The 25,245-nt window shown below is 45.7% G+C and overlaps 1 protein-coding gene across 3 annotated transcripts in view; it reads left to right on the top strand.

Annotated features, from left to right (window-relative positions):
* The window catches only part of SMAD5 (SMAD family member 5), a 138,258-nt gene that overhangs the window by 61,624 nt on the left and 51,389 nt on the right, over positions 1–25,245 (top strand). For all 3 annotated transcript variants that reach the window (XM_078653222.1, XM_078653224.1, XM_078653223.1), the window contains exon 5: positions 12,446–12,667. In XM_078653222.1, coding sequence (XP_078509348.1) covers positions 12,446–12,667 — 222 coding nt within the window. The remainder of the gene's footprint in view (positions 1–12,445; positions 12,668–25,245) is intronic.

Here is a 25,245-nt window from a genome sequence, read left to right as displayed (position 1 = left end):
CACCAATATAGGGACCCTCCATGATGTTATCCAAACCATTGCCTCTCTCCGGTTGGAATTAGGTGAGATGAGGTTGTTTGAGTATTGTCAAGAATCCAATTAACAACCCCCCATCTGAAGCTGCTGGCAATACCGCCTATAGAGAGGCACCGCGACAGCCAAAACAGATGGCCTTAAACGCTAGAGGTGCTCAGCTGTCTACTCCAGTACTACCCTATGACTTAGGCAAAGACTATAGACAGTTAAGTAGATCTGGGGACCGTAATCTAAATATGCCAACAAACCAGCACTCAACTATGAATCCCCGCCACTCTACTACCAACAGATCTGCCCCTTTCTTAGTATGTACCAATGCTGGCACCGATTTGCCTCCCTCACTACATAATGCTCAATTTCCGCTCACGAGTAGACAACCAAGAGTTTACATGGTTAACGTGCCTAAATCTCATATGCGAGAAGACAAGGGTTCCCTGATTAACAAGGCCACACATTGGATCCGTCATGTAAGGGGGTGTCGGTCCTTGATAAGGGAGGACATATTAAGTGCTCAAAGAAGCGGATCAGGGGATAATCGCACAGATACCATTGAGCTAATTCATGCCAATCATACGGTGGCCGAGAGTCTACTAGCACTTGATTTTAGAACTTTTCCTCCAGTTCTCTCTGCTATCCAGTGTAGGCTGTTTCCTACTATGGAAACTGCTAGAAGAATTGACCCTGCTAATGACCCAATCATGGTGGGGCATTCGGTGATTCACCCCTGGCTTCTGGCTCGAGTGATCGCTCCCCTGCCTGCGCTCCCTGTACAACTTGGTATCGTTATTTCCAAACTGCTCTGCTAATAAGCTTTGCGTCCTTAGAGCGTGTGCATTAAGTTATCATTTCTTGATTATTTCTCAGGCTGCACTGTGTCCAACTCTGGCGATTTCAGAGCGCGTGCATTTAGTTTTTCATATCGTAATTACCTCAAAGCTGCACTGTGACTAGTTTGCCATTGTAAAAGCATTTTAAAAGCGCGTGCATTCCGTTTTTCACTCTCGCTCATTTCAACCCGACCTGCGCATTGTTTGTAAGATCCCCCGGCGCCCTGCTCTGCCCTCCCCTCCATTTTGAGCTTGTTGTTGTTGTGCCCCGTCCCTTGAGCCCGCCACGCCTCCCAGCTGAGCCGCCCTCGCCCCTCCCCCTCCACTATCCATATATGACAGTAGTTCCCGCGCGCAGCGTTCACGCGCAGCGACCGCGCCCAAGGTGCGCCAAAGGTAAGCCCGTCTACGCCCGTCTGCGCCTGGACCGCGCCCAGCGCCAGACCCCCTGCCCCTCGCGCTGCCCAGCCCCCCCGCGTTACCTACGATGCCGCCACCCTCCTAGCCCTTAACCCCGGTCGCTCACCCAACTGCGTCCAAGCCGCTCCTGGACGCACCCATGGACCGTTCTCCTGCTTCTCCTGCAAATTTAGCGGCACCGACAACATCTCCGCTACGACCACAACACAGATTCCCGAACCCAACCACCTAGAATGCATCCTTCTCAACACCCGCTCGGTCCACAGGCACGCCATTGACCTTTGGAATCTACTAGACACCATCTCTCCTGACGTCGCCTTCCTAACGGAAACATGGATGAACGTTTCCTCCGCCCCTGACATCGCCATCGCTATCCCTGATGACTATAAGATCACACGCAAGGACCGCACCGACCATACAGGAGGTGGAATCGCTATCGTCCATAAGAAATCAATCCGAATCTCAACCAGCTCTGACGCCAACCTCGCTAACTCCGAACACCTTCACTTCCAGATCCATATCGACCCCAAGACCACACTCAGAGGCACCCTCCTCTACAGACCACCAGGACCACGCGCAAAATTCAGTGAAGACATCACGGACTTCATCACCCCACACGCGCTCCCCTCCAAAGACTACATCCTTCTGGGAGACCTCAACTTCCACATTGAAAAGATCAACGACCGCAACACCGCCACCCTCTTGGACAACCTCGCCAACCTCGGACTTAAACAACTGGTCACTTCCCCCACCCACATCGCAGGTCACACTCTCGACCCCATCTTCACCTCCAGCAACCATGTCTCCTTCAGCCACACTACGGATCTCCTCTGGACTGACCACAGCTGCGTTCACTTCACCTACAACAAGCCGAAACCCATCATCCACCTCCAACCAACTCTACAAAGAAACTGGAACAAAATCACCACAGAGCAGATCTCCACATCGCTCCTTCAAACCTCCCCAGCCATCTCTTCTAACGCCAACGTAGCCGCCTCCAACCTCACCCTTTGGTTATCCAACACCGCCGACACCTTAGCACCACTGAAAAAACGTCAACACAAACTTGGCATCAAGAAGGCCTCATGGTTCAACGATGACCTCAAGAAGTCCAAGAAAATGTGCCGCTCCCTTGAAAAGGCCTGGAAAAAAGACCCATCCACCAGCAACAAGGACACATTCAAAAGCGCCATCCGTACTCACCACCAACTGATCCGAAAAGCCAAGAAAACAGCATTCAAGGATCGACTTGACAACAACGCCCACAACAGCAAGGAACTTTTCAACATCGTCAAGGAATTTTCCAACCCCTCGGCCAACTCCAACGACATCACCCCCTCTCAAACCCTCTGCGATTCCCTAGCCTCTTTTTTCCACAACAAGATTGCTGACATCCACAACAGCTTTGACAACCAACCCGGAAGCCAACCCACCCTACCATCAGCTGACCATCTTCCCCCCGTTAACACCCTTAACGCCTGGAACCCAATCTCCACTGAGGACACCATCCGCCTGATGAATTCCATCCACTCTGGATCCCCCACAGACCCATGCCCTCACCACATCTTCAACAAAGCAGACTCCGTCATTGCTCCGCACCTCCGAGGCGTCATCAACTGCTCCCTCAACTCCGCTACCTTCCCAGAAGACTGGAAACACGCTGAACTCACCGCCCTTCTGAAAAAACCAACAGCAGACCCCACCGAACTCAAAAACTACCGCCCCATCTCGCTTCTTCCATTCCCGGCCAAAGTCATCGAGAAAGCTGTCAACAACCAGCTCGCCGCCTTCCTCGAAGCCAACAAATCACTCGACCCCTCACAATCTGGCTTCCGAGCCAAACACAGCACTGAGACCGCCCTCATCGCAGCAACAGACGACATTCGAACTCTACTGGACAATGGAGACACAGTCGCCCTCATCCTCCTCGACCTCTCTGCAGCCTTCGACACAGTCTGCCACAGCACCCTTTTACAACGCCTCAGAAACATCGGAATCCAAGGAAAGGCACTGGAATGGATCACCTCGTTCCTCACCGGAAGAACCCAGAGAGTCCGCCTCCCACCATTCAAGTCCGAGGCCTCTGAAATCATCTGCGGCGTACCACAAGGATCCTCACTCAGTCCCACCCTCTTCAACGTATACATGAGCCCCCTCGCGGCCATCGCCCGCCAACACAACCTCAACATCATCTCTTACGCGGATGACACTCAACTGATCCTATCTCTCACCAAGGACCCCAGCACCGCCAAAACTAACCTACACGAAGGAATGAAAGAAGTCGCCGAATGGATGAAACAAAGCCGTCTGAAACTGAACTCAGACAAAACAGAAGTCCTCATCTTAGGTAAATCCCCCTCCGCATGGGACGACTCCTGGTGGCCGGAAGCCCTCGGAAATGCACCCATCCCGACAGACCACGCACGGAACCTTGGCGTCATCCTGGATTCTTCACTCTCAATGAACAGACAAGTCAGCGCCGTATCCTCTTCCTGCTTTAACATTCTTCGCATGCTCAGAAAAACATTTCGCTGGATCCCCTCCGAAACAAGGAAAACAGTCACCCACGCTCTAGTCACGAGCCGACTGGACTACGGAAACACCCTCTACGCAGGTACCACCGCTAAACTCTAGAAGAAACTACAACGAATCCAAAACGCCTCAGCCAGGCTCATATTAGACATCCCACGCAACGAACACATCTCTGGTCACCTTAAAGACCTCCACTGGCTACCCGTCAATAAGAGGATTACTTTCCGACTGCTTACCCACGCACACAAATCACTCTACGACATCGGACCAGATTGCCTCAACTCTCGACTGTCCTTCTACACCCCCTCCCGCCAACTTCGCTCTTCCAGCCAAGCCTTCGCCACTGTACCTCGCATCAACAAGACCACCATGGGAGGCAGATCCTTCTCATACCTGGCTGCCAAAACATGGAACTCACTCCCCGCTTACCTTCGCCTCACCCAGGGTCACCTAGCGTTCAGAAAGCAGCTTAAAACGTGGATATTTGACAAATAATCCTCCTCCCCTTCCTAAGCGCCTTGAAACCCTCTGGGTATGTAGTGCGCTATATAAATCTTATGACTTGACTTGACTTCTCTAGATTCTAATGATTGACTGTTTTATAGCAATAATCTTATTTGTAACCATGTTGAAGCCCATGACGGAAGTATAACATCCCCCCACTTGTCTGTTCAACATCAAGATGATTCCATTGTATTTAACAATAATTATACAGGTGATCCTGCTAGGGTGGGGGATTCTCTCCTCCCTGGCATGGCCCCTAGTATTTTAGCTGTCCCAATGGCCACCCCAGTAAATCTCAAAATAATTTCGTGGAATGTAGCGGGCCTACGAAGTAAATTATCTTTACCAGATTGGAATAGCTTCATAGAAGATTACAAGCTATGTATTTTTTAAGAGTCCTGGAGTTTAGTGCTTCTTCATAAATCTGGCTACTCGTGTTTCTTTATACCCGCAACCTCCGTAGGGCGCGGTCGCCCGTCAGGGGGGCTCATGGTCTGGATTAACATTGCTCTCAACTGTAGGGTCACCCATCATTCTTGCTCATCTCTTGACTTGATGAAACTAACCCTGAGGGGGCCAACGGGTGGCAACATCATTGAATTATTTGATATCTGTGCTAGAGGCCCAAGAGGAGGAGCCAAATCTCCAATTATCTCCGCCTTATGTAATGAACTCCATTCTTGCTCTACTAACTCTTATGTTATGGTGGCCGGCGACGTGAATTGCACATTCGAACCGCTTGCCTCAGACGGCCTTACGGGAATGGAGGATGAGGATGCCAGATGGGGTATACCATCTCTGACCATACCGCCAGTTAAGAGATTGTCCCTGTTGGTCATTCATCTGAATGCCCTAACATTAGAGTTTGGGCTAAGGGCTGTCAATGGGCGAACGCCTTCGGATGCTTTGGGAGCTAACACCTTCAATAGGATTTTATGCCCTACTAGAATCGACTATATTTTAGTCGATAGGAGACTCTGGAGACACGTAATCGATATGGTCATTGTTCCTTCCATCGACAGTGACCATAATCCGTTATGCCTCTCCATGATGGATGTATGGCCTAGTACGATATGTTGTTCCAAAATTGGCCCCAAGATGTCTACAAATGAGGTGCTACCTTCTAATTGTAAGAGGTTTGTCAAATGACCAAAAATTGCTGTTAATGAACAAAAAATGCAAGCCCTTAGGGAAATTCTGAGTGTTCAGACCATCAAACTGTCCGGAGCATGAATGGAAAAGGATGGGCTCCCTACTGTTGGGAACATTTATGTTGACACTGTCGACCAGATAGGCTCCCTCTTCCTAAAATCTTCTGCCCCTAATAAGCGACCGCGGCTCGCAAATTATTGGAACAATGGTATGTGATGTGAGGTGATGTGATGGGGTTTTTGTGAAGCGCAGGCTGCACTCCAAGGAGTGTCTTTGCGCTGTAGAAAGAGAGATACAAAAAAACAGACGTCTGGTAAGTATGGGGGGGGAAGGGGGAAGTTTCTAGACTAAGTTTTTACATTGTTCTTCGGAAAGTGTGAAGATCCAAGTTTTGAGGGTTTTTCTGAAGATTGATTCTGTGGGGATTTGACGGAGATGATGAGGGAGAAAGTTCCAGGCTTTGGAGCCTAGTACCGCCCGGGATTTTCCTCCTTTAGTCTTGAGTCTGAATTTGGGAATGGTGAGAAGATTGGCCCCCGTGTGGGGGTGTAATGTTTGAACATTTTTAGTATGTAGTTGGGTCCCTTTCCATTGAAAGCCCTAAAAGTGATCAGTAGGATTTTAAAGAGAACCCTTTTGTAGATAGGCAACCAGTGTAGGATGTTCATTGCTGCTGTGGCCGAGGTTCTTTTTTTCCATCCTAACACTAATCTGGCTGCAGCATGCTGCACCATCTGTAGTTTGTGACAGACTTCTCTATTGGTCCCTGCATATAGACTGTTACAATAGTCGATGCGGGAGGTTATGAGGGCTACTGCGACCGTTTTCCTTGCGGAGATGGGGATTAGGTCGAAAAATTTCCTGAGCCCTTTTATAATTCCAAAGCAGGTCCCTGCTACGGCTGTGGCTTGCTGTTTGTAGCTCAGGGAGGGGTCAAATTTGATCCCTAGGTTGCGGACTGAGGAGGCAGTACTTGGGGGGGCGATGGCGTCCTCTGGCCACCAAGATGTGGGGTTGAAGGTATTTCCTTTACCGAAGGGTAGAATTTCAGTTTTTCCAGTGTTGCACTTGAGATGGTTTAGGTTCATCCATCTGAACGTGGCAGTAAGGCAGTATTGGAGCTTTGTTTCGGCTTCACAGGTGTCATTCTCCATAACTAAAATGAGCTGTGTATCGTCTGCGTATGCGATGGTATCTATCCCAAAAGATTGAGATGAGGGTGATTAGTGGGGCCATATATATATTGAAAAGCGTAGGGCTCCTACATGAGCCCTGGGGGACTCCAGAGCCTACTAACTTTTCTTCTGACCTGTACTGTCCTAAGACCACCACTTGTCTCCTATTCGCGAGGAAGCTTTTTATCCAGCTCAATACAGTTCCGGCAATTCCTGCCGCGGCGTGCAGACAGAAAAAGACCTCCTTGATATCTGCTATCAAAAGTCACAATACTATTGAGGTTCGATCGGCCAGAAAGGATTATAGACGGGCCATAGTTGAGGCGAAGAGGGCTTGGGAGGAATCCAATTGGATAGATTTGAAGGCCGCTAGCCTGTCTAAAAATGGTGATCTGTTCTGGAATCTGGTTAGGAGAGCTAATGGACGGGATCCCGACCAGATTCCAAATCATATTACTAATCAGGAGTGACATGACCTCTTTGAAAAACTGTATGCGGGAGAAGAGGATTCTGGTTCAAGAGGGGTTTCTTGCTGCCTCCCGATTTCTTTATCCTTCGAACCCTATGACCCCATTGAGGAATATGAGGTAGAGGCCGCTATAAATAAGATTGTCCCGGCGAAGGCCCCTGGTCAAGAACGGTCTACCGGGTGATCTATTTCATGCAAATCCCAAAAAATGAGCTTTGTACTTTGCCCTTTTGACCAATGCCCTTCTTGAAGGGGCCCCCGTCCCTGTTTTGTGGAAGGGGGCGGAAGTAATTCCAATCTATAAGAAGGGCTCCAAGGGGGACCCCGCCAACTATTGTTCCCTCAGCCTCAAAGATGCTGGTCAGAAGGTGGTTAACAGGGTCCTACTGGAGAGAATCCTCTCTTGGCCTGGGGAGAATAACATCTTGTCACATTATCAGGCAGGGTTCAGGGATTGTACAAGCACGATTGACCAGACCTTTAGGCTGGCCCTTTTGCATTGGAAGGTGGTGACTATTGGCAAAGGCAGTCTTTATCTCGCTTTTATCGATTTTAAAGACTGCCTTTGACCTGGTCCCTCATGATCGCCTATGGTCGGTCTTGTTTGAGATGGGGTTTCCCCCGTCTATTTTAGATCTCCTGGTCCGCATGCATGAGGACAATTATGCTCGAGTAAGGTGGGGCACACAGAAACAAAAAACAGATAAAATCCCTGTTAACAGGGGCGTCTGTCAGGGCTGTGTTATGGCTCCCACCCTTTTCTCTCTTTTTGTGAACGGGGTGGTATCTTTTTTATTAGAAATTAACGCTGATGCCCCAGTCCTGGCGGGCGATAAGGTCCCAGCCTTACTCTTTGCGGACGACACTTTACTAATATCTAAAACCCCGGCGGCATTGCAAAAGTTGTTGAATAGGTTCCATCTCTTTTGTAATTTGAGGGGTTTGGTCATCAACACCTCAAAGACCAAACTCCTCTATTTTAATCCCAGTAGGTCCGCAAAGTCTACTCTTACACTGGATGGGGTATCCTTAGAGTGTGTTAAAATGTTTGATTACCTGGGAATCAGAATTTCAGACAAATTGAGCTGGAAACCGCATATTGACAAAATGGCCCTGAACCATAAGCGGGTTGTGGGTGTGATTGGAAAAGAGCATTGCTCTTCAATGTCTAGGCCAATTGCTCCCGCCTTTGTGATTTATGCTGCTAAGGCCGTAGGTACAGCACTACACGGTGCTGAACTTTGGGACTTTGAGAAATCTGATAATATTGTAAAGGCAGAGAATACATTTTTCAGAGAATTGGTTTCACTCCCACAGGGAACACCTACCAAGCCTTTATTTGAACGACCTGGGACGTCGCTCATTGAAGGATCTTGCCACACTACGCCCTCTCCTCTTTTGGGTCCGTCTTTGGCGTACACCTGAGTTATCTAAATACGCAGACGGCCTGAGAGAAGTGATGAACCTTGAGGGATCTCAGAAGATCAGCTGGCTGTCGAATATAAAAAAGTTCCTTCTGCTATTTGGATTTAGAGAAGCTTGGGAGTTAAGGACCCTGTTGAATAAGTCAGACATTAAGGGCGCCTACTGGGCTTGGATTGACAGCCAGGAAAACAGTAATCCAAGCCTAGGTAGACTGACTGACGAGTTTTGTTTGCATAAACAGGTTCCCAGCTTAGAGCCCTATCTAGATTTCATACAGAAACCCAGGGATAGGGCCCTCTATATACAGTTTAGATTGGGTACGCTTCCTGTTTGTGAATACAACAATAAATGGAAGCCTCCCCATCAAACTCACCCGACTTGCCCACACTGTGAAGGAGTGGTTGAAAGCGTCCCGCATCTTATGTTTGCATGCCCTGCATATACCAAACCGAGAACAAGATGGCTAAAACCTATTTGCTGGCAACTAGGAACCAGGAACCACCGCGAAGCACTTAGAATAATGCAAGCGGACACTGATACAACTCTGGCTTGCGGTGTGGCCAAATATCTTAGCTGGGCATGGGTAATTAGATTAAAAGCATTGCGTCCTGGTTGATGATTTTTGAAATTGTGCTCTTATCCCTCTTCAAAGCTGTGACAGTTTAATGCGCTTTTAACCCTGATTCGTGTATTTTTTTAAATTAGATGTTATTTATTGTCGGTATGTTCATGTAAAATAGATTTTTGTCTAGGGTGGGGGATGCTGCCTATCAATCATTTAAATAGTTAGAACAAGTATAGTATGATTTTAGTAGAGCAACTCGCATCCCCCAATTGAGTTCTTAAGATTTTTAATTTGGCATTTTTGCTTAATTTTATAATCTGTATTATTATTTTTATCACCCAATTTGTAAAATGCTTTTATGATATATTTCTATAGAAATAAAGCTTTGACTGACTGACTGACTGACTATCTATCCATGCCCTTCTTGGGGTCCCTTATAAACTTCTGGAGGAATGTACCCATCCGGTAATCTATTTCGGGCGTCAGGCCACCTTACCATCCAATGATGGGCGAGGACATTCCGCCATCATGCAATTACGGGCCTCTTTTTCTAGAGAGCGGCAAATATGGGAGGCTACATATGCCGCGACCTTGTCGCTATGGGACCACTCCGACGATCTCGGGTGCACAATGTCGTTCGGATCCAGCATGTCCGAGGTATTCGGGGGGGTCCTGGGAAGTGCCGGGGGCATCCTGAGGGACGGGGGCTGCTGGGGCGGGGGCTGGGGCTGAACCTGGCGCTGGGCCCGGGGCAGAAGGCACTAGAGCTGGGGCCGGGGAAACACCGGGGGGGGGGCGCGGGACGACTGGCAAGGAAAGCCTGCCTGACACGATCAAAAGCGTCTACGTCCACTCCTCCTTCGCGGGACCTCTTAGGAGGCGGGGAACCCATGGTGTCCTGGGCCGTGCTGGTGGAAGGGGCCTGGGAAGGGGGGCCAGTTGCTGGGACAGCTGGGCAAAGGCTTGCTGAATTTGACACGAAAGCCTAACTTCTAATGGGGACATGGCTTGGTCCACTGCCCTATAAATAGAAGTGTCCACCGCCTCATAGAAGGCGTCCCCCCAGGGCATGTCAGCGAGGGGGTGTTCCTCCTCTTCATTGTAATAGTCATAATACTCCATCTTGAGAGGCTCTTAACTACCAGAGGGAACTCCAGCAGGGCCAAGCACAAGGTTGGGTGTCAACCAGAAAGACTTCGAAGCGGTAAAAACCACTGAATTTATCGGGGTAAACCTAAGGGACTAACTGCTGGCAACATTTTTTTGGGGGAAAGTAACACCCCTGGAGAAAGGAGTACTGGTCTGGGTTTGAAGTCCCTAGCTGTAGCGCTAAATAAACAGGACCTCGCAAAACGAGGCGTTCAACCCACCGCAGTGGTTACAGGCTCTCCCTCATGAAATTGGGCGCTAGGGAAGCGTAGCAATAAAAGGAGCTGCGGAGCGTTTATTTGACAGAAAAACGCCGCCTTGCCGCTCTACACCTTTCCGGCGTCTACCTCAGACCAAGGCCCGGAAAAAAGACGGAGGCGCGACGTTTGAAACTCCTCAGAAGAGACCCTCTACGCCGCACCACCCGTCCAGACCTCCGTGCCCTCTAGAGGCGGGAGGACCGGGCACACACCAGCAACCAAGCCGCATAGGTACGGAGCGGACCGTACCTGCGCTCGCCTCTCCGCGGCGCAGCCCCTGCTGCGGGAGGCGGGAAGACAAAGACGCAGAGCGACAAACCATAGAAAAAATGACGGGCCGGCCCGCGGTAATGAAAACCGGAGCGGCCCCCACCGAGGAAATCTGTACGCTCGCAGCGCTGAGGGGAAAAGCTCCAATGAGAGCAAATTTCAATCACAATATGCAAGCACACAGCCACAGAGCATAACACTACAATATTTTACATTACAGTGAGAAAATACCAATAAGAACAATCTTAAGCACCAAACAAAGCACTAAACAGTTAAGGAAAACTGAGGAGTACTTATCTTGCTGCGTAGCAGTGAAGAAAGAGGAGGAGAGAACACAGTTGATGGACTATGTGGGCGTCCTGGTTCCCCTATTCGACATTGTGTTCGGACTTGTGATTGGCTGCGGCCATTGTTCTTTTGTTTACTTCCCTTCCCTTTGGTTCATGGGAAGTGTAGTTTGTGTTTTCTTCGCTGCTATGCAATAAAGTGAAGAAAGAAGGCATAATCCTCGCCTCCAGTCGTGACATAGAATTAGCTTCCCCCCTAAGTCCAACTCCAAAGTCTAAACTCAATCATCTGTTAGTACCTGTAAAAAGAAGTAAAATAGCTATTATTTGAAGCACTTTGTCCCCATTAATTGACCTTTTGCCAGCTCATCAGTGGGTGATAGACTGGTATTGTCGGATTGTTTTTGTGGCATTTTCTAAGGACACATTGGCCCTTTAGTATGGGAGCTTGCCAATATTGTATTCTTCCATACTGCAGTCTCTAAGCAAGCAACAATTAACAATTAAAAAGCAATATGCCCAAGAGGTATTTGTCCATACAGAAACACCTTGCTTTGTACACCAAAGTCCACTCAACACCAAAACTAAGGACTTTATTGTCGGTCAGACTGCCATCATATCGTGCAGGAACCGTCCAGCAAAGAGTCGGCAGTCCTGCCGGCCCTATTAGTATACGTCCGCCGTGCAGGCGGTCATAAAATGCTTTTCCCTACTGGAGCTTGTGGAGCCCAGGAAAAGGGCACAAGCCGCAGTAGAAAAAGACACTTTGTGCACATCCATGCACTGTGTGCTAGGCAGCATGTGGTGCCTGGCACATGGTGCATGGATGTGTGGGGGAGGCACTACACGTGGCCCCCAAAGTCCCTTTCCATCTGCCTATTCATGGCGGTGGGACCACCATGAACCATCAGTCAGAAAGGGATTTTCTAAGCCCTACAGTAGTGCCTGCGCAGGCACTGCCTCCATTGTAGGGTTAGGAATCCGACTGCTGTCTCGTCAGGACCATTGATCCTGTCTGAGGCGGCGGTCCAACCCCCCGGCCTCTGCGGGTTGACTGGCTGCATTGCAATGCAGCGATAGGACCAATGTCCTGGATGGCGGGCGAACGGACAGACCTCCACGACGGCCTGTGGGTGGCGGTCTTCCCACCATTGTAATGAGGGCCGAAGTTTGCTCTTTTTAAAAATGCAAAATATATATATTTTTTAAGGTTAATCACTATACCCAAAACTAAGTAAGAATGAGTGTGCTATTATTTTACAGCATTCCAATTGATTGTGTTATTGTAAATATTTCAAAATTGAACCTTCATTTGAGAGAGCATAACGTAGTCTCAGAACACATGTTAACATTATGAATGTTATTTGCTTTCAGATGTTCAACCTGTTTCTTATGAAGAACCAAAGAACTGGTGTTCAATTATGTACTATGAATTAAATAACCGTGTCGGGGTGGCTTTCTATGCTTCTTCAACCAGTGTCCTAGTAGACGGTTTTACTGATCCAACAAATAATAACAACAGGTTCTGCTTGGGGTTGCTGTCAAATGTTAATCGCAACTCCACCATTGAGAACACCAGACGTCACATTGGAAAAGGTATTTTTCTTTTTCATTTTTTTTTGTTTTTGTTTATATATCATTATTAAAAAACACATCTTTTAGTATGTTTGCGTAGGCATAATATTAACTCAAATTAGCCTTTAGAAAATATTCTTTTTTTTAAGTTGAAATGTGCTTTATTGATCCCATTTATGTAGAAGTACATTTTTTCATTTACACTATTTTATTTAAAATCAATTCTTAGTTTCACTGGAACAGACTAATGTCCGTGTAATTCAGAAACGTTTTTTACATTTCAAATTGTGTCTTTTTTAAACATTTTTTTAATTGGCTGGACTGGTCCATCAGAAGTAGATAGTTGGGATAGTCTTTTGGGGCAGTTAAAGTTCAGGTATACTTTATAGTGGCGAATATTTGGAAAACTTTTAGTCCATTCAAAAGGGCATTTAGGGGTCAAAGACACCCTGCCTCCATCTACTGTATTAGCTGTAGTGAAAACAATAGGCATGTTTTAGGCTGTTGATGGTGCATTGTCTATTTGTATCTTAGTATATTCCATAAAAATGTGGATAAAGTGCTGTCCATGGTTAACAAATGCCAGTATCTGTGTAGAATATTATAAACTGACTGACTCTGTCTACTGTATGGTGTTACTAGAGATGTCTTGTTTTCTTGTTTAACTTTGCTTTTTGTCCTGTGTAATTTGTTACATTCTCTGGTTCTAATATGATACCTAGCTGCAATTTGTATTTTTGTTTTATATAGCGCAAACTTGACCTGAAGGTATCAGAGTGCTTTACATGAGCACCAGTTACGTTACAGACGGACACATTCATTTTATTTTTGGTAGGCACGTGGAGATTACGTGATTTGCCCAGAATGACAGGATGTTGAGCTTCCTTGCCAAGATTCAGACCCAGTTTTGAGGTCGACCGATGTAGCCATTAGGCCACATCCTCTCCCGTCATTGCTGCAATTACATGTTTAATGAGTAATTTCTCCTAGCATTATGGCTCTTGTAGGTGAACTAGGGTGTGCAATGGTGGCATGTAAAAATGATATACATGCCGCCGTTTTCCTAAATACCCTGCATGCTATATTTTCACTCTCCACATATAATTCTACATCTAGGAAGTCAATACGTTCCTTATTGAAATTATGAGTAAAATAAACATTATAAGAGTTGGTGTAAAGGTAACAATACATTTCTGCAAGTGATGGGTTCTACCCATTCATATCATGAACACTTTGTATCTGTGACCAAGCCCCAGTATAGAATGTTATGTTAAATCGGAAAGGAATGGGTCCAGATATTTAGGTGTTCTTACCAGCCCATGTAAGAATTGCAAAGAAGAACATTTTAATCCATCCTTCGGGTTTTTTTGTACCAAAGACTTTTATGTTATGTTATGTTGTTGTCTAAGAAGACCAAGAATATAATTTCAAGCTACATGGTAGTGTGCTCCTAGTGTTTCTTCCCTTGAAGATTGGAAATGTTGTTCCTAGGAGTACTTTCTAAAGGCTAATTTGACTTTCGGGGTGCATGTGTATAGAGAGCAAACATCAAGGGTGACAAAAGTAATCAACAGCAATAAGGCAGCAATAAAGTAATTCAGGCAACTTACCTTTGATCAGTGTAGTTGTTATAAAGTCTACAGGAACATAAGAGACTTTACACATAGGTAATGAAACTGCCTTTATTCTCCACTGCTCCGCTCTCCAGCAATCTCACTCTCTTCACATGAACATTCTAAGGTCAGCTTCACAGGTGGAAGGTACCAAGAGGCCTGTGAGCACGGGGGTATATGGGACATACCAAAGTTGTACTCATAAAATATAACACCACAGAAGAATCACATATAAGTTTGTAACGCATCTTCCCCCCTTGGAACCAATGCAATAAATAACTTCTATCAACACAGTTTGACATAACATGTCTCCAGGAGGATGTTTAGTTGTACACAATAAAGTCTTTGTGCCATCCAGGTGTCTTGCGTGTTCTTTGGATAGGGGTAAGGTCGGATGGGTGCTCAGAACTGGGAAGGTTTTGGGTCTGTCTGTTTTGTTCTTGTTGAGACTTGACTAGTCTGTCCATGCTCCACATTTGGTCATCATCTAGGATAACCGTGTTTCTCTTACCTGCTGTTATACACTGGGGTTTAGAAAACTTACTTTCAGGATTGCTACACCTGGGATTTTTTATGCGGACCCACTCACCCACATTCCATTTAGTGCTCTTAGTACCATGTTCTGAGTCATAATGCTCTTTGTATTTGTTTTGGTGGTTTTGAATTCTGTCAGTAAAAACATCCCTGTCCCTGGTAATGAGAGACCCTCCCCCTAGCCAATTGGGAAAGAACTTGGTGCAGGGTTTTCTCCCTCTTAACGCTGAGAAAAGAGAGACTCCTGTGATTTGGTTGGGTGTGGTGTGATAGGCCCATAACATTTCTTGAAAGCCTTGCTCAATAGGAATGTTGTTGCTACTGGCTAATTGAATTCCTCCTTTAACCATGCGGTTCATCCTTTCCACCAACCCGTTAGCCCTGGGATAGTACAGTGGTGAAGTGATGTGTTTAATGTTTAGCATGCTGAGAAATTCTGTCATACTATGGGAAACAAACTGGACCCCATTGTCGGTGACAATGGAGGCAGGTACGCCTTCTGTAGCAAAGGTGTCTCTTAGAAACTGAATGACTGTGGCGATGGTTATTTGGTTACCCATTTTATCAACCGTCCAATGTGAGTGGTAATCTATTAGGACTATGGCAAATTTCTTAAGCACTCTCGGTAGATTGAGTGGACCAATTATGTTGAGAGCGATCTTTTCCCATGGTTTATTTGGTATGGGAAGCGGGAAAATTGGGACCTTTCTGGGTATTTTGGACTTGTCACTATTACCGCATGCTTGGCAATGCTTTACTTTTTCTTCTACTAAGGTGTCCATGTTGGGGAACCAGTAGCTTTCACGTAACCTTGCCTTAGTTAAGCTTCTACCCAAATGACCTTCGTGTACCAGGTCTATTATCTTGTTTCTTATCGCTTCAGGAGGAATTATTTTGTCCTTTCTAAATAATAGTCCTTTGTCTATGCAAAGTTCATTACGTACTTCCCCAAATTTCCTAGTGTCAGTGTTCAATTGTTCTTGAGACTCAGGCCACCCCTGTAAAGTGTATGACTTGAGTTGTGTCATTGTGCTATCAGAGCTCATGTGGTCTAACCATTCTTTTGAAGAAATTGTTGATAGCTCTATTTGAAAGATAGGGTGTTCGCTTACATCAAATTGTTCTTCTCTATTGAGGGGGCTTCTAGAAAGGAAATCTGCTGCAGAATTTTTTGTACCTGGCACATACTCTATTGTAAAGCAAAATCCTTCCAATCCCAAAATCCATTTAGCTATGCGTGGGGTGTTACAAGAGTTGTTCTTTGGATTGGACATGAAGACCAAGGGCTTATGATCGGTGCGTATGCAAAACTGTATGCCCCATAAGACAATTTTAAAGTGTTTTACCCCCCAAAAGCAAGCCAAAGCTTCTCTTTCCACCACGGAGTAGTTCAATTCAGCTTTGCTTCCAATCCTTCCAATCCCAAAATCCATTTAGCTATGCGTGGGGTGTTACAAGAGTTGTTCTTGGGATTGAACATGAAGACCAAGGGCTTATGATCGGTGCGTATGCAAAACTGTATGCCCCATAACAAAAATGTAAAGTGTTTTACCCCCCAAAAGCAAGCCAAAGCTTCTCTTTCCACCACTAAGTAGTTAAATTCAGCTTTGCTTAATGTACGTGAGTCAAACGCCACAATTCTCTCTTTGCCATCAATCACTTGTGACAGTGTTGCCCCAACCCTTTCCTGCTTGCGTCTGTGGTGAGGATGGTTTTTCTGTTATGTTCAAAATTGCACAGATATGGGGCTGAAATAATGCTCTCTTTTACTTCTGAAAATGTGCGTTGATGTTCTTCCAACCATTGAAATGGAACATTTCTTTTAGTTAGTTCTCCTAGGTTTGCAGTGATCTCGGCAAAATGATTGACGTACTTTGCCATATATACTGCCAGACCTAGGAATGATTTTAGTTCTTCCTTGTTGGTCGGTGCAGGAGCTTCCTTTACGGCCTCAACCAGGCAGAACTTTGGTTTGAACCCATCTCTGGAGATACAGTGTCCCAGATACTCCATAGATTCCACACCTAGTTTGCAGTTTTCTTGTTTGAGGGTGAGGCCCACGTCCTTGAACTTGGTAAGGACTCGCCTTAGGATATGGTCATGCTCCTCTTCATTGGCACCATAGATTAGGACATCATCCTGGAAGCAAAGTGTCTTAGGTATTCCATCAAGGATGCGCTGCATAATTTTTTGAAATATGGCAGACGCCGATGCTAGCCCAAACGGCATGCGGGAGAACATGAAGGTTCCCAAAGGGGTGGTGAACGCCGTGAGCCTTCTAGATTCTTGATGTAGTTCCACCTGATGATACGCCATGGATAGGTCCAGCACACTGAAATGAGTGGCCTTCCCCATGGTGCTTAGCATTTCATGGATGCGTGGCAAGGGATGTCTTTCAACTAGGATGCTGTTATTCAGGTCTCGTAGGTCGATGCACATCCTAATGTCCTGACTATTATTCTTCCTGGCAATAACAATGGGGGCCACCCATTCTGTGCAATCCACCGGTTCAATGATCTTCATTTCTTCTAGTTTGATTAGTTCAATGATCTTCAATTCTTCTAGTTTGTTTAGTTCTTTCCTTAGTGGTTCCCACATCAAGTGGGGAATAGGTCTAGTTTTGTGCACTACAGGTTTAGCGTTGTGTTTCAACTTGATTTTATGTTGATAGTCTTTAAGCAACCCTAGCTTTTCTGAGAAGACTTCCTTGAATTCTTTAACGATATGTTCATAGTCATTTCCTGGGTTGGTGCACAGTACTTGTTCCGGATGATTAGGGTCTAATTCTGTCATACTATGGGAAACAAACTGGACCCCATTGTCGGTGACAATGGAGGCAGGTACGCCTTCTGTAGCAAAGGTGTCTCTTAGAAACTGAATGACTGTGGCGATGGTTATTTGGTTACCCATTTTATCAACCGTCCAATGTGAGTGGTAATCTATTAGGACTATGGCAAATTTCTTAAGCACTCTCGGTAGATTGAGTGGACCAATTATGTTGAGAGCGATCTTTTCCCATGGTTTATTTGGTATGGGAAGCGGGAAAATTGGGACCTTTCTGGGTATTTTGGACTTGTCACTATTACCGCATGCTTGGCAATGCTTTACTTTTTCTTCTACTAAGGTGTCCATGTTGGGGAACCAGTAGCTTTCACGTAACCTTGCCTTAGTTAAGCTTCTACCCAAATGACCTTCGTGTACCAGGTCTATTATCTTGTTTCTTATCGCTTCAGGAGGAATTATTTTGTCCTTTCTAAATAATAGTCCTTTGTCTATGCAAAGTTCATTACGTACTTCCCCAAATTTCCTAGTGTCAGTGTTCAATTGTTCTTGAGACTCAGGCCACCCCTGTAAAGTGTATGACTTGAGTTGTGTCATTGTGCTATCAGAGCTCATGTGGTCTAACCATTCTTTTGAAGAAATTGTTGATAGCTCTATTTGAAAGATAGGGTGTTCGCTTACATCAAATTGTTCTTCTCTATTGAGGGGGCTTCTAGAAAGGAAATCTGCTGCAGAATTTTTTGTACCTGGCACATACTCTATTGTAAAGCAAAATCCTTCCAATCCCAAAATCCATTTAGCTATGCGTGGGGTGTTACAAGAGTTGTTCTTTGGATTGGACATGAAGACCAAGGGCTTATGATCGGTGCGTATGCAAAACTGTATGCCCCATAAGACAATTTTAAAGTGTTTTACCCCCCAAAAGCAAGCCAAAGCTTCTCTTTCCACCACGGAGTAGTTCAATTCAGCTTTGCTTCCAATCCTTCCAATCCCAAAATCCATTTAGCTATGCGTGGGGTGTTACAAGAGTTGTTCTTGGGATTGAACATGAAGACCAAGGGCTTATGATCGGTGCGTATGCAAAACTGTATGCCCCATAACAAAAATGTAAAGTGTTTTACCCCCCAAAAGCAAGCCAAAGCTTCTCTTTCCACCACTAAGTAGTTAAATTCAGCTTTGCTTAATGTACGTGAGTCAAACGCCACAATTCTCTCTTTGCCATCAATCACTTGTGACAGTGTTGCCCCAACCCTTTCCTGCTTGCGTCTGTGGTGAGGATGGTTTTTCTGTTATGTTCAAAATTGCACAGATATGGGGCTGAAATAATGCTCTCTTTTACTTCTGAAAATGTGCGTTGATGTTCTTCCAACCATTGAAATGGAACATTTCTTTTAGTTAGTTCTCCTAGGTTTGCAGTGATCTCGGCAAAATGATTGACGTACTTTGCCATATATACTGCCAGACCTAGGAATGATTTTAGTTCTTCCTTGTTGGTCGGTGCAGGAGCTTCCTTTACGGCCTCAACCAGGCAGAACTTTGGTTTGAACCCATCTCTGGAGATACAGTGTCCCAGATACTCCATAGATTCCACACCTAGTTTGCAGTTTTCTTGTTTGAGGGTGAGGCCCACGTCCTTGAACTTGGTAAGGACTCGCCTTAGGATATGGTCATGCTCCTCTTCATTGGCACCATAGATTAGGACATCATCCTGGAAGCAAAGTGTCTTAGGTATTCCATCAAGGATGCGCTGCATAATTTTTTGAAATATGGCAGACGCCGATGCTAGCCCAAACGGCATGCGGGAGAACATGAAGGTTCCCAAAGGGGTGGTGAACGCCGTGAGCCTTCTAGATTCTTGATGTAGTTCCACCTGATGATACGCCATGGATAGGTCCAGCACACTGAAATGAGTGGCCTTCCCCATGGTGCTTAGCATTTCATGGATGCGTGGCAAGGGATGTCTTTCAACTAGGATGCTGTTATTCAGGTCTCGTAGGTCGATGCACATCCTAATGTCCTGACTATTATTCTTCCTGGCAATAACAATGGGGGCCACCCATTCTGTGCAATCCACCGGTTCAATGATCTTCATTTCTTCTAGTTTGATTAGTTCAATGATCTTCAATTCTTCTAGTTTGTTTAGTTCTTTCCTTAGTGGTTCCCACATCAAGTGGGGAATAGGTCTAGTTTTGTGCACTACAGGTTTAGCGTTGTGTTTCAACTTGATTTTATGTTGATAGTCTTTAAGCAACCCTAGCTTTTCTGAGAAGACTTCCTTGAATTCTTTAACGATATGTTCATAGTCATTTCCTGGGTTGGTGCACAGTACTTGTTCCGGATGATTAGGGTCTAATTTAATTCCCAATTCTTTCTGGTGTTGCCACCCTAATAAGTTAGACCCATTTTCCACAATGTACACTTTGCCTACTGTGGTGCGGTCCTTGAATGCAATTATGGATTTGATCATTCCCTTCATTGGAATTGGGTCTTTATTACACCCACTAGGATTTATGTCTGCTTTTGTCAGCTTCTTCTCCTCTTGGCCCATAATTGATAGGGAATCTGAATAGTTCACCAGGGTGAATGGGGAACAAGAGTCAGCAAACATTCTAAAATTCTTCCTGTCAATGTTGACTTCACACACCGGATACTCCTGTTTTTCCACACCCACTTCGTTGACTTGTAGGATTATTTTCTTCACTTGGGCCTTGTCTTCTCCGGGTTTATTGCCCCATGTTTTCTTTGGTAAGCATCCACACAACCTTGCCAGGTGCCCTTTCTTATTACACTTCCTGCACCATGCAGATTTTGCTTGACAATTGGGATCATTAGCTAAGTGGTTGTTACTCCCACAGCGAAAGCACTTTAACTTTTAACCTTCTAGATTTCCTGCATGGCTTTGTCCAATATCCTTCTTGGTCTGCGTTTTGTGAGAATCGCCCTTAATTTTGCATACTTCATTTTCTTCTTCTATGTTGTTTATTTCCGCTACTTTGTTATCCGTGATGTTCATTTCTTTGATACACATGTCGGTGTGTTCAATGGACTTGGCGATCTTAATTGCTTCCTGCAGATCTGGTTGTTTCTGCAAAAGTTTCTTCTGAATTTCTCTGTTGTTTGTACAACGTACCAGCTGGTCTCTGATTAAGGAGTCATTTAGGTCCTTGAAGTCACACAATTTGCTGAGACCCCTTAGTATAGCTACATACGTTGAAACACTCTCCTGTTTTCCTTGAGTATGACTGAAGAACTTATGTCTCTCTAAAACTGTGTTTATTTTATCACCAAAATGAGTTCGTAGTTTCACCAGTGTGATGTTGTAGACTTCTTCGTCATCATCGTCCTCTTCCGGTTCTGGGAGTGACTCAAACACCTTTCTCCCTGTGGGACCCAAATTGTGCAACAAAATGTTGTTTTCTAAACTCACTGAATTTCTCCCCTCCAGTTGCCACAAGATAGGATTCAAAAACTTTTTCCCATTCCTCCCATGGCATGTTGGGTTCCCCAAATTCATTTAAGAATGGTGCAGGCTGTGACATGCTGGCAGCTGCCATGATGTAATATCAGAATAGGTTTAATATTATTTAGTAACTGAAAGGATTCAGATGTCTAAACAATTCCAAATTGGCAGGTGTTAACATTTATTATTGATCACACACACTAACAGTAAAATGGTCCATTATTATTCTGGATACTTTAAAACAATGAATTTTAAGCTATGTCAGTTAAATGATTCATTAATATCCTCCATGCTTTTAAAACAATGGATTTTAAGATATGTGCTCATCAATAACCTAGAATAGGCAATACTTATAACAGAAATGGTTCTCACATTAACTTTCCTTATTGTCGATTAGAACGCAGCTTATGTCAGCCTAAAACAGTGTACTGTGTTTATTTAATTAAAACACAATAAATTGAAGTTCATCAATAACCTAGAATAGGCAATACTTATAACAGAAATGGTTCTCACATTAACTTTCCTTATTGTCGATTAGAACGCAGCTTATGTCAGCCTAAAACAGTGTACTGTGTTTATTTAATTAAAACACAATAAATTGAAGTTCATCAATAACCTAGAATAGGCAATACTTATAACAGAAATGGTTCTCACATTAACTTTCCTTATTGTCGATTATACCGCAGCTTATGTCAGCCTAAAACAGTGTACTGTGTTTATTTAATTAAAACATAGTAAATTGAAGAGACATCCAGAATTACAAATATGTCTATGAGGTCCCTGGTACAAAGGCTAACAAAAGATAGTAACCACCATAATGATGTTATGGTCCAATTTAATATTAGCTTGCATGTCTGATAATTGGTGATCAATTTCATGTATATAATGCCACTGTGGTTCATAATCACTGTGGACCAGATGTACAAAGCATTTCTCCGGTCGCAAACGGCCCGAATTGGGCTGTTTGCGACCGGAAAAATGCTTTTTCTGATGACCATAATGCAATTTGCATTTGCGATTCGGTATTTGGAAGGGGTGTGTTTTGGGCGTCCATTCCAAATACCAAATCGATTTGGTGTGTATTACTGTATTACTGTTCTGGGACCAAATTCCAGACTCAAAACAGTAATTCTGTACCACCATTTAAAAATTGTTTATAACCCATTCGCAAATGTGCAGGGATCTCTTTGGGACCACTTCCCCATTGAGAATCTTAACAAAATATTTTTAAGAGCAGGCGGTGGTCCCACAGACCACTGCCTACTCTTAAACGTCCGTTTATTTAAAAGCAATCACAGACACTGACCCCAGCAGGCCGCCATGCATGTCATGGCACCGAATCCTACTGGGTCGCAAATTGAGATCTATCTCATTCAAATGCATAGGGTAGGGCTATCTGCGAACCATTAGAAATCACTAAGAAAACTCAAGAGTTTCATACATTAGGAATAGCAATTGTGATTCATAGCAAATCACAGTTAGGAAATTGCTGTTTCTAATCTTCGTACACCTGGCCCTATGTTCCCACCTATATCTTCTTCCTTTATAACAATAACCTGCTGTTGTGTAAGAGTTTTTAATGTTGTCCCTGACAAGTTGTCTTTGAAATATTTCATATTAAAAAACACTGTCCTCCATTCTATACAGTACCTGAGTCACTGCTGTGTAACATATATCTATATTGTTAGATGATGTTAGTGGAGTAAAGGTGGATTTCGGTCTTAAACCGCTATCAGTGTTGATGTTAGGTGTAATGTTCATTAGTGTTAACAAATCCAACATGAATGGCATAGGTTTTTCTAAGTCATAAATGTCACTGATCGACCTGTTGTTCATTGTATAAGTGTAGGTTGATGGTGATTTATTGCCCTGCATCTTTCATTGAAGAACTTTTTTAATTAGATCTTTCGAATGATTCTATGTGTAATTGACTAACTTCAGCAATAGAAGTAGGACAAGAACTGAGTCCTTTATGTAGCACATTTAATTGGTCATTACCCAAACTGATATCAGACAAATTAATAATAGCTATGTCGTTGGATGTCAAATGTGTTTCATTAGAACTCTAAAAGTAGGTGAGGGGGCTGGCCAACCATCATGGCCGCGAGGATGTGATTGTGCTTGGCTCCTGCACCGGAGTCCTGCTAGAGTACACTGGCCAGCGTCTAAACTCGCCCCAATGTCGGGGGCACCGTAGAGATTGTGTGCCCAACCCACTGAGACCACCCTGGGGCACTGCTGTAAGTGTGGGATAACCCGTAGCAGCAAGGATGGAGCGGATTGGTAGCGCGGCCGCCTAGTCAACAGGGCGGCCGGGAAATGCAGCTGCTAGATCCGCTCAGCTCCCGTGAACAAGATCTTACCTAGCAGCTGGCGAAGCCAAGGCTGCGGAGACGGGCCTCCTTGTGCCGCGAAGACCAAAACACTGCTGGGGGACAACACAGCGGCTCGAGGAAACTGCGACGCAGCCATAACAAAATGGCAGCCTCCCTTGAAACCAGAACCCGGGGATGGGGGAGCCCCCCAGAGGAGCGGAAGGCAGAAGTAGGGCAATTAGCGAGAGATCGGGCTCCCGAGACAGCGGCCAATTGAGCCTTTGTGAGAACAAACCCCCACGCCTCCTCCACCCCTCCTGTAATGGGATAGCAACCAAGCGCGGCAATACAGTGTTCCCCTCCTCAGTAGACTCAACAGAGACATTAGACTACTTGGAGGGTTACTGTTGGATCCTTGGGTGCGTTAGAAGAATTGGAGTCCCCAGAAGGAACTGCCTGGCCCCATGCCTGACCTAAGGATGGTGACTGTGATCTTGAACCCCAGCATGCGGTGAGAATACGGTTTGCCTCTGTGCTCCATACCTAACTGGGCAATCTGCTTGCTGAAGTGTTCCGGGAGTCCAGGGGGCTCACTGAAAAGAAAGGGGGGGACTGAGCTCTGGGGCCCCTCACAGCTACTTACACGACGATACAGCCCATCCTCGCCAGATCGGGAGACACGTGCGCGAAGGGGAGAAGTGCGGGGCTTGGATCTGTCCATATGCCTCCCAAAAAAGTGCAGCCTACTAGGTCTCCAGTTACTTTGGGACCTCAAGCACAGGAGAAAGTCAGGAGTCTGAGCGCAATCAGGAGACGGGAGGGATGGGGCTCACGGGTCAAGATCTCCTGGCGACGCTTCGAGACTTTAAGAACTACTAGAAGATATGAAAACAGACATAAGCGCCTCCTTCGATGCCTTCAAATCCGAGATGGCAGCTAAATTTAGCGAGCTCTGGGCTGATGTTGAATCCGTCGGAACTCGCACCCTTGACCTCAAGGCGAAATGCCAGGACCTAGAAGAGCGTCTCCAACCGCTAGAAGAAGGATCAGAGGCCCTTGCAGCTCAGTTGAACTCCACGCTTCTTAAATACAAAGATTTGGAAAACTGCTCACGACGGGAGAATATAAGGGTGCGTGGCTTGGAGGAGGGTCGAGAAGGAGCAGATCAGTACATGATGGTCCTGTTCTCCATCATCGTTGGCGAGGGGTCTCAAGCCATTCAGCTGGAGCGTGTGCACAGGGTGGGCCCAATTCGACTGGGAAAGAATCAATGCCCAAGGGATATATTGGCCAAATTCGCCTTCTTTAGGACTAAGGAATTGGTGCTCCGCAAGGCTCGAGAAAGCGATAAGGTGAACTACCAGGGGGAGTCTTGTGCGCTTTTCCAAGATGTTGCTCAGGCCACTCTGATGCGGCACCAGCAATTTCGCCTGATCACGACCGCTTTGAGAGAGCGCCAAATCAATTATAGATGGACATACCCAATCCGCCTTGCCTTATCACTAAGCAACACCACTTTTTTGAGGTCGAGGGAGCAGCAACCTTGCTGGGGCTGGGACGAGATTCGCCGCAAAGGGATCCGCCATCAAAAGAAACCTCCGCTGATGCACGCTTGGGCAGTGGAGCCCTTGGTACCTGGCAGAAGCCTACTGGATCTACCAAGAAGGTGTCGTAAGCGGAGTGCGCAAACATCATTTGTTTTACCCTGTTCTTCAAGAAGGTATACTCTCCTGAACTCTGCATGGTCAACCGGGATCCAACCGTGAGACGCCCAGTGGCCCTCCAGATGGTGTCCGCTGCGTTCAGGCTCTGTCTCTCCCCTCGGCCATCTTTAGTGTCTGGAAGGGGCGCTCATCAAGATGCTCTGGCGATCCAGAACTTGCCAGCTGCCTTGAA

The sequence above is a fragment of the Lissotriton helveticus genome, chromosome 7 (genome assembly GCF_964261635.1).
Source record: "Lissotriton helveticus chromosome 7, aLisHel1.1, whole genome shotgun sequence".
In the NCBI taxonomy this organism is placed as follows: Eukaryota; Metazoa; Chordata; class Amphibia; order Caudata; family Salamandridae; genus Lissotriton; species Lissotriton helveticus.
The sequence above is the reverse complement of the archived record's forward strand: the minus strand, read 5'-3'. Positions and strand labels throughout refer to the sequence as shown.